The sequence below is a fragment of the Poromitra crassiceps genome (genome assembly GCF_964638095.1).
Source record: "Poromitra crassiceps genome assembly, chromosome: 14".
NCBI classification, from domain to species: Eukaryota; Metazoa; Chordata; class Actinopteri; order Beryciformes; family Melamphaidae; genus Poromitra; species Poromitra crassiceps.
Window position 1 is genome coordinate 39,788,512 of NC_139633.1, and position 10,840 is coordinate 39,799,351.

Consider the following 10,840-nt stretch of genomic DNA (forward strand, 5'->3'; position numbering starts at 1 on the left):
GATCATCTGAAATAGTGACAAAAATATGTATTATTATTATGATTATGATTATTTTCCATATTTTATTTTTCAGTTTTTCTTGTAACAAAACAAGAACAAGACAAACAAACAGGCTCAGACACAGGAAAGGAAAGAAAAGCATACATGTAACATGACACTATTACAATTTTGTAATGTGTTGCTGCTATAGCTGCATAGAGTGCTTTGTATAAATCGTATGATCATATTAAGCCAGACAGTGACATGGAGATTTAAAATGGTGAGTTTGTCCAGCAACCCCCGCCGAACACACACACACACACACACACAGACAAAATCAGCGCATGCCTGGGAACATTGAACTCTGGGAATATTAAACCATTTTTCATGTTCCAATTGTGTGCCATATAAACCCTGGAAACAGCCGGTGGGGCGGCTTTAGCTCAGGAGGTAGAGCGGGTTGGCCAATGATGCAAGGGTTGGCGGTTCGATCCCCGCTCCCTCCCAGCTGCCGCCGCTGTGTCCTTGAGCAAGACACTTAACCCTCCTTGCTCCCGATGGTGTGTAGGCACCCTGCGTGGCAGCCTGCCGCCATCGGTGTATGAATGGGTGAATGTAGACTATCTACTGATTGTAAAGCGCTTTGGATAAAAGCGCTATATAAATGCAGGCCATTTACATTGAGCCCTGGGAACATTGAGCTGACCCCTGGCAAAGTTTGGAGGCAATTGGAGCAACCTTGCGCCTTGCAACTCCAGACAGACAGACAGACAGACATGCTGTATAAACACATACAGCTCCACAATTAGTAGTAGGATGCTCAAATCAGCTACACCTATGACAGCTATCTGACTTGCAAGACTGAATATATGGGATACAGTTGGGCATTTCAGTTAACCTATTTAAAATACAATTTTCTAGGCTTTTACTGCTCCTTCATCCCCCATTATTTTCTTAAATTACTGCACATCAGATATACATGTTCAAATTCAAAGATTATAAATTATTATATATCATAAATTATAAATTCAAATATTGAATGCAAAAACACCACAATTGTATGTGACTGAATCGGCTACTACTCATAAGATACAGCCAAAACTCATTAAGAACTTTCCAGTTTTGCACCTCCCTCCTCTGCCCTGTCCTCCCTGTGGAGCTATGGAACATCACTGTTCATTACTATGTGTCATGCTTTAATGCTTTTAATCTATAAATACTGATGCAAGTTCTGCTCTGCTCCTGTTAGGGCGCATCTGCTGCTGCCCTGCAGTTTGTCTCTTAAGGGCCTTATAGACAATCTTTTTTTTCTTGTGTGATTAATTTGCAGCGATATTGCAGCGTTTATTTTTTCTGAAAGGGTAGATTTTTCAGAAATTCACTTCCGAAGTGTACACATCTGTTGCTGTGATTGACAGGTGGGTCAAAATTTGCATCACAATTTTGTGCTGTATATTCACATCACTCTTGTATAACGGTCTTTAGTATGATGTCCACCCAAAGGTGGACAAAGCAGGGTTGGGTCCTTCTGCAGCTGCTGCTGGTGGCATCTCTCTCTGTGGCTGAGGAGCCGGTGTGTCGGCAGATAGGGGAGCCGGAGATCCCCCAACTGTCTAAGAATGGGGACATTATTTTGGGGGGAATCTTTGATTTCCACACCAGCTGGAAAGACAGACAGGACACCTACATGTACAGACCACCACCACTGCAGTGTACAAGGTAAATCACACTGTAGCAAGCTGCTTGACATAAGTAAGATAGAAGATTAGAAGAGCTGGGTAGATCTACAAAATAGATTTTTTTTTTAATCATGGTGAGTTGTAATAAATGTTTCATATAGTTTTCACTTTTAATGTTTCATTTCAAGGTATGCATACTGGCTATAACTATTTATAACTGTCTCGGTCAAGTTTGTATCTCCCAGGGTTCCAGTTTGCTCAGGCTATGCTCTTTGCCATTGAGGAGATTAACAACAGCACAGACTTGCTGTCTGGCATCTTTCTGGGCTACAAGATCTATGATTCATGTTTCTCCATTGCAAGGGGAGTAAGAGTGGCACTGGCCTTGGCTAATAGTAATGAAGATATAACCACAGCCTCCAATGCACCCTGCACCAGATCAGCCCAAGTTCAGGCCATTATAGGACCGAGCTTCTCCTCTGCTTCCACAGCTATATCCACTGTCATTGGACCTTTTCATATCCCACTGGTGGGTAGTTCTTTTTATTTTCTTTGTATAATCATCACTTTGGCTACAGTTTGATCTATTTATTTTGTTTTATTTTGTTGATAATACAGTAATTATTATACTTCAATTTGTCTGACTGCTCACAGTAAAGGCAGTTTGAAGGCAATTCCTGTTAATGTGCTCTGTTTTCCTGTGTATATTGTTTTAGAATTTACATCCTCATCTATAATTTCTTTCTACTCCCTAGATCAGCCACTGGGCCACCTGTGCTTGTCTCAGTGACAAAGTCCGGTACCCATCCTTCCTCAGAACAATACCCAGTGACTTCCACCAGAGCAGAGGTCTGGCCCAGTTGGTCAAGCACTTTGGCTGGACTTGGGTCGGGGCAATTAGGAGCAGTGATGATTATGGCAACAAAGGCATGGCCATATTCACAGAGACGGCCCAAAAGCTGGGCATCTGTCTAGAGTACTCTGTATCTTTCTTTAGAACAGATCCACCAGAGAAAATACAGATAATAATTGACATTATCAAAGCTTCCACTTCCCAGGTGATTGTTACATTCCTCCACTATGCTGATTTGGAAATATTAATACATGAGATGGCCTCCCACAACCTGACTGGGTACCAGTGGGTTGGCACTGAGTCCTGGATTGTTGATCCCAACATTGTAACTCTGAATGGACACCACATCCTGGATGGTGCTATAGGGCTGTCCATCCCCAAGGCCCATGTCACAGGCATGAGAGAGTTCATTTTGGATGTAAAGTCACTCAATTCATATAGTCATGAATTGTTCACAGAATTCTGGGAGACAATGTTTGATTGTAGGTTCAAGCAGACGAAGGGCTCAGGAGGGAATCAGAGATACTGTACAGGGTCTGAAGATCTGTCTGTGCAGCAAAACAGTTTCACTGATATGTCATACATGCCCTTATTTAACAATGTCTATAAAGCAGTGTATGCTGTGGCTCACGCTCTACATAGTATTCTTCACTGTAAAGAAATATGTGGCAATAAGGTACAGCCAGATCCATTCACGGTGAGTTGATCAATCCTGAATGATAGTTCAACAGTATGTGCTTCACATGACCAGATTTTCTCATTTTTTTTGCTTTTATTTTTATTTTTAATGGTATTGTTTAATAAATTATTGCATGTCCATCATTCTGCAGAGCTAATACGAGGTGCTTTACATTTAATGGAATAAGTAAAGTACTTCTCAGTAAACGATTTTCTTCTCTTCTGCTTTTTTTTTACAGTATTGTTTACTATATTCTTGCATGTCCATCATTCTGCAGAGCTAATACAAGGTCGTTTACATTTAAAGGCCCATTCCGTTGGTTCTGGCGAGAAATAAATGTGCACAAAGTGTTTATTATTGGCACTGAGTGAATGCGCCTTGACGTAACTTAAAAATGGCAACCAGGGGCGTTTCTCTCCGACCAGCCGTTCAGAAGATACATGGAAAACCGCAGTTTCGAAGTGGATAGCATCTCCCGCCACAGCTAGAGGATGTGACGTCTCGTGCGTTCACGTCGAGCTTGTCTCTTGTCCTAGACGCTAACAGGAAATGGCTGAAGTAGCTTTTAACGTTACGCTCGACGCTAGCTGCTAGCTAAAGGAAACAACAAACACAGACTCCAGAAAAAGTCCAGACTAAATAAATAAATATTTATCTAATGAAGCCCGTCTGGCCAGACAGCAGCAATGTGACCGACATCGGGGGGAAACTAGAGTCAGGACTGTGTTTTCGGTTCATGAAGGGAACTTGCTGCTTGTAGCTACTGTAATGTGGTTTTGACCAGATAACGTTAGCTGCTTGCTAATGGATTTTCAAGATTCAAGATTTTTACTGTCACTCCGTAGTACAAGTATCTGACCACCTGGTCAGAAACTCTGCTAACATTACCGTCTTGTGTGAAGTAATGCAACCCTAACATTACTACCGTTATGCTTATGGTCATGGAACATTATTGTTTGACTGCATTAGCTGCGGTGGTGAGTCGTTAGCTTGATGCTATACGCGGCTAACTAATAGATTTAGCTATATTTATAGAAATTACCACCAGCCCCACTAATAACGTTACTGTCTTGTGTTGATAATGAATCTAACAATCGGAAATATGCCTAACGTTAGCCTATCTGTTATGCTTACGGTACATTGTTTGACGGTACCGTACATACAGGGGAGCAGGCTATTTCCTGGCTTGTGCTAACATGAGTGTCCACTTCCCGCAGCCAGCAGGCTCTGACTGCAGTGGGACTGCACATACTAGTAACGTCAGCTTGATGCTAATCGCGGCTAACTAATATTAATTTACATTTATAGAAATTACCACCAGCCCCACTAATAACGTTACCGTCTTGTGTGGATAATGAATTTAACAGTCCTAAATATACCTAACGTTACTGTTATGCTTATGAAACATTGTTTGATTGTTCAGTTTGGTCAACTCCAGGCATTACCGGACATACAGGGGGAGCAGGCTATTTCCTGGCTTTTGCTAACATGAGTATCGACTTGCCCGCAGCCAACGCAAGTTAAACGCAAGCCAAAACACGACCAAACATGCCACAATAACGTCCCCTAATTCATCCAGAATCCTTCCTGGGCATCTCGAGGCTGATCTGACCGATAAATTGTCCAGGTTGCCGTTTTCAAGTGACTTTTATGAGTTAACGTTACAAAGCAACGAACAGCTCTGCTGTTGCCAGGCAACTGCTTGTGCGCGTGCGAGTATGGTGCCCGCGCCTCAGCTCGTTCACACGCTGCCTGCAGTTACACTAACGGCCACCGGCGTCAGTAATAGTGAGTTTTGACGGATTGGGCCTTTAATGGAATAAGTAAAGTGATATCTATCTGCTTAGATTTTGCAGCACATAAAAAAGGTTCAGTTCAAGACAAAGGAGGGGGAGAACGTTTACTTTGATGAGAATGGAGACCCAGCAGCAAAGTATGACATTATAAACTGGCAGCCGGACGAAAATGGCAGTGTGGAGTTTGTGACCGTTGGTCTTTACGACGCATCTTTACCTGCAGAAAAACAACTAAATCTGCACACTAAGTCCTTAATTTGGGCACATAACTCAGAACAGGTTAAAGGAGAATTCTGTTTTTCTTACACCCTGGACCTTATTTCCAGCTTTAAATATGATCTTAAAGTCACCCTGACAACTTTGATTTGCATCAGCAGAAATGATAATCAGTGCTTCTCTTCTTCATCTGTGATTTTCTCTTCTTCTTCTGTTACCAAACAGAAGCGCTTCTCTTCTTCTTCTGAAGCACATCTGGGGCAGGTCAGAGTTGACTCAGTCTGTTGTGTAGCAGCCAGCCTAGCATAGCCTATAGATATGATCTGATTTCAAGATTATGGACGATTCATTTCAATTCAATTGCCGCTCGTATGGAATAAGGCCATATGGATTACAAATAGCAGAGGGAGATAAAGCGGGAGGTGCTATCTACTGTATGTGATGGACAGCAAACAGAGCAGGCTGTCGGCAGCATGGGGGTACGTTACATCACTAATTCATGTTCTCTCTATTATATAATAAACATAATGAATAAGCTTTTGACTAGACATGAATACAATAATTTCAGATGCCCCATTTTCCTCGTTTTCAGGTTGCAGATCAAACTGATTATTGTTTCTGCTGCTGCTAATCAAACCGAAGTTGTCAGGGTGACTTAAACATCATATTTAAAGCTGGAAATAAGGACCAGGGTGTAAAAAATGTAGTTCTTTAATACTGTATGATCACTCATGGAATGGGATTATTGTATCGTAATGTCAATTTCATCAGAATTCCAAATGGTGACCTGTAAAGACAACAGCATATCAAAGTGTATCTCATACTGCTTTTTTGTTCATGCAGGTGCCTGTGTCAGTGTGCAGTGAGAGCTGTCCCCCAGGAACCCGTAAGGTCCTCCAGAAAGGAAAGCCAGTCTGCTGCTATGACTGTATACCATGTGCAGAGGGAGAAGTCAGCAACACCACAGGTACTCTAGTATTATTTAATGGATCAAGTAAATTCAATATCAGCAATCAAATAAATATTCAAATATAATACCAGTATTTATATGTTTATATACAATACAATTATAGTAATAAAGAAGTTCATCATCAGTGCACTTGAATATCAAATTTGGGAGTACTGTGAAGTCTTGTTCTGATTCATAGAAAATGGCTGAGTTGCATTATGTGATTATGATGTAAACACCATGGACATTAGTTGTAGATAATGAATAACTAACATGCATCATACATTTTTATGCCTCCGCCGGCGAGCCGGAGGCATTATGGTTTCGGGTTATGGTTTCGGGTTTCGGTATATACGTAATGTATGTCCGTCCGATGTTCGTTAACGCAATATCTCAGGAACGCCTTTATGGAATTGTGTCAAATTTGGCTGAAACGTCCACTTGGACTCAAGGATGAAGTGATTACATTTTGGTGGTCAAAGGTCAAATTTAAAGGTCACTGTGACCTCGCGGATGCCTTTTCTAGCTCGTTAATGCGATATCTCAGGAACTCCTTGACTGAATTTGATCACATTTGTCTCAAACGTCCACTTGGACTCAAGAATGAACTGATTAGATTTTGGTGGTCAAAGGTTAAAGATAAAGGTCACTGTGACCTAGGGCTGTCCCCCCCCCCCCCCCGATTTTTTATCCCATTTTTATCCCCCATTAGTGCTAACGTAATTTCTTTATCCTGGTTGCTACTCCACCCTCTGCCGATCTGGGGAGAGCCGAAACTGGCTCCATGCTTCCTCCGAGACATGGGCAGTTAGCCAGCCGCTTCTTTTCACCTGACAGAGGAAGCTTCACCGGTAGGACATAGCACGTGGGAGGTTCACGCTATTCTACTGCGTACTCTCACCTAACGATCCGTAACACTAGGCATAAACATTATCTTACACATTTTATCTCACTTAACTTGGTTTGAATTTGCAATAAAACATTTGACTGATATATAAAACATTTGGCTGATATATTTTCAACATTCGTTGGCTGCCCAGAGCAGCCAACATCTGTCTTGCTTTATTTTCTACAATTTCCTGATTGAATGTTGGTATCGGCAGTGATAGCAGCATTTAGTCCTTACATAATGCTGGATATTTTAACTCATTGGCTGCCAGCCATTTCTGGAAAACGGACGCTCCCAGTGCCAGCCCTTTCAGAGCGTTTTCAGTGATTTCTCAAGACCCACAGAATATTGTGTGATATTACTATGTAAACACCGAACACGCCCAAAGAACGATGAGACTCTCTTGTATCATCAGCAAAAAAAAGTTTATTTATATCATTTTCCGTTCTTTAGTTATCAGCAGTAGAAGATAGGTTGGTTTCACCAAAAACAGATGTTTCAAACTAGAACCTGAGATAATGAGCCTTTTGTGAAATGAAGCATTTCAAGCACATCACTGACTCTGAAGCTAATATTTTCTGATGTAGTGACACCTCAAATATCTGAAGAGTAATTTCCTTCAATAAAAGAGCAAAAACAAAGGAATTTTGATGGCAAAATAATATTTTTTAGCTGCAACCAGCAGCGCTGGCCCCTGCGTGCGCAGACCCTACACCTTCTTGCTGGTCTTGATATACTGCTGGTGGGCATCAGGTATTCCAGCTTGTGTTTGCCAATCTGTCCATCGAGCCTGCTGTCTGGGTCGGTGTTGTATGGTGCCCTGCGTGCCCCACCCCCCTCAACTGCAAACTCCTCCGTGGGAGTGTCTCTGGTGGCTCTCTGCTGCACGAATTTTCTGCTGCACGTTTCAAAGTGCGCTGCACCCAGCGTATATTTTCACAGCGCTCCGCCGTTTCTGTGCGCCGGCTCCCAGCGCTTCCAGCTGAGAATGATTTGGCTTTTCAGAAAGACGCTGGTGTCGGGTGCTCCTTTTCTGGCAACTAATCATGTGGAGGGGCTATCGCAGCGGAGACGGAGGGGCTCAATTGTGGGAGCAGATTGGCTGCTGTTCACAGCTAACGTTACAGCATGCATCGGTTTCCGTTTCCCCACGGCTTCTTCTACTCTTTTTTCTCATCTTTCTCTAATCCGGAGAGCACTGTCGCCACCTATTGGGTCCGTAAAATAGCTTATACACCTTCAAAATCCCCCATACTTTTACAGGAGATGCATCAGGCTTTGATCCACGTCCCACCGACAAAAAACGCAATTGACGTCTTTAGACGTCAATGGCACTCTACGTTACTATTTGAATTGACGTCTTTAGACGTCATTGGCACTCAATGAGTTAATAAATAGTATTGCATCATATTTTATCGGTTAGATTGTTGTAGTAATGTCTGTGACGGTCTCTCCAGATCGGAGATCAAATGTTTAGATTGAATTTATGAACACACAGATTTTAAAGATTTTGCAACTTTTTGGTTGAATAAATGAAAAAAATTCAATGAAATGGAAATGGACAATGGACACATGGATGTCGACTGCTCATATATCTGCGGTGCAGTCGTTCTAGTTTATCCCTAGCTCCGGCCGTTTTTTTCATAGCCCCACCCCCTTCCTTGCTGCCCAACCCCTCCCACCACCCAAACCCCTTCCCACAACCCCTACCCACCCCTAGAATCCCGACTCTACGACCTTCCTATCTCTAGCTACGGCCCCTCTTCCCTAGTCCCACCCTGTTTCCTGACCATGCCTCCTCCCACCACCCACACCCCCCATCCACTCCCCCTACCCACCAGTCAAACCCCCGACTCGACACCTACATATCCCTCGCTACTGCTCCTATTCCCTAGCCCCGCCCCCTTCCCTAAATGTGTATGAGTGACTGAGTGAGTGTCCTGACTTTGGCATCTTCTGACCCTGGCCTGTCCTGCTGCCACCGCCGTGGGAAAATAAGGGAGCTAGTCAGGAAATCTAATATCTGTTTTGATTTTAACTTGTAGATTCCATCACCTGTGAGCGATGCCATCCTGAATTCTGGTCAAACGAGAAAAGAGATGACTGTGAAAAGAAGGACACAGAGTTTCTATCATATGAAGAGATTATGGGGGCACTGCTCACGGCGGCGGCCCTGTTAGGAACTTGCATGACTGCTATGGTGGCTTTCATCTTCTTCAGACACAGGAACAGCCCCATAGTCAAGGCCAACAACTCTGAGCTGAGCTTCCTGCTGCTCTTCTCCCTGTCCCTGTGTTTCCTGTGTTCTCTGACCTTCATCGGCCAGCCCTCTGAGTGGTCCTGCATGCTGCGACACACAGCATTTGGGATCACCTTTGTCCTCTGCATGTCTTGTGTTCTGGGGAAAACTATAGTGGTGTTACTGGCCTTCAGGGCTACACTTCCAGGGAGTAATATCATGAAATGGTTTGGCCCTGCTCAGCAGAGACTCAGTGTTCTGGCTTTCACTCTCATACAGGCCCTGATTTGCATACTTTGGCTAACTATCTCTCCTCCTTTTCCTTTCCAGAATTTTAAACACTTTAAAGACAAAATCATCTTAGAGTGTGCATTAGGCTCAGCTGTAGGCTTCTGGTCTGTGTTGGGGTATATAGGAGTCCTGGCTATGTTATGTTTCTTTCTAGCTTTTTTGGCTCGGAACCTGCCTGATAATTTCAATGAAGCCAAATTCATCACTTTCAGCATGCTGATATTCTGTGCGGTCTGGATCACCTTTATCCCTGCGTATGTCAGCTCTCCAGGGAAGTTCAGTGTTGCTGTGGAGATATTTGCTATTCTGGCCTCCAGTTTTGCACTGCTAATCTGTATTTTTATTCCAAAATGTTACATAATCTTATTGAAGCCAGAAAAGAATACAAAAAAGAACATGATGGGTAAAATGCCATCAAAATCATCATGACAAGTGAATATAAAATAGTAGGATGGCAAGAACTTCTTTCAATAAAAACACTTTTCATTCATTAATGCAATAGGCCCTATTGCATTGATGAATGAAATGTGTTTATATTAAAACAAGTTGTTTAGGTTCATTTCTCAGACAGGCAAACTAGCTCTTGCAAACCCAATGACTTTTCCCCCATCTCTGTCTGTATACTACACATATTTGTTATTGTTTATTGATGGAGTCTTCTATGATGTGTGTAACTTGTAAACGGAACATTTGTGTAACAGTGTTTCTTTACAAATGTATTCTTCTTGTTTTTGGTGTTTTTGTAAAATGCTTTATTGAATAATTGAATGTACTTCCGGTATGGTTGTATATAGCTGTCATTCCAGCCTTATACAGCACAACGCTGAAGAAGTCCTGAAAGGGCTAAAACCTCCATTGTTGCTACTGCCCAGATGATGGATTAAAACTGTGAAAGGACATTTATTGTGCTGGCTTATTCTCTCTTCTAAGAATATCTGCTGCACACATTTCCAAGCCAATCTGTCATATTTTCAATAGATGTCTGAGTAGTATGTGTCCAGAATTATGGAAAGAGGGAAATATTATTCCATTTCCCAAAGACACAAAATCAACTTTCTGAAGTCCCAACAGCATGTTGCCTGTACTTAGCAAATTATTAGAAAAAAATGTGTTTGAACAAATCCAAACTTATTTTTCTGCAAACGGTTTAACTACTACAGTAACATGCTTATAGCGCTGGTCATTCCACCTGCACTGCTATGTGAGATAGCTGGAATCAATTGACAACTCGATGATTGTGGGTGCAGTGATGCTAGACTTCAGTGCTGCA

The 10,840-nt window shown here is 42.4% G+C and overlaps 1 protein-coding gene across 1 annotated transcript; it reads left to right on the forward strand.

Annotated features, from left to right (window-relative positions):
• Positions 1 to 1,468: 1,468 nt before the first annotated feature.
• Positions 1,469 to 9,999, forward strand: LOC310789192 (extracellular calcium-sensing receptor-like; the record flags this gene model as incomplete). The annotated part of the gene is made up of 6 exons (XM_083650779.1): positions 1,469 to 1,691; positions 1,904 to 2,025; positions 2,414 to 2,641; positions 5,038 to 5,178; positions 6,046 to 6,169; positions 9,086 to 9,999. 6 exons carry the CDS (start codon positions 1,469 to 1,471, stop codon positions 9,997 to 9,999), a joined length of 1,752 nt encoding a protein of 583 aa, XP_083506905.1.
• Between the last annotated feature and the right edge of the window lie 841 nt (positions 10,000 to 10,840).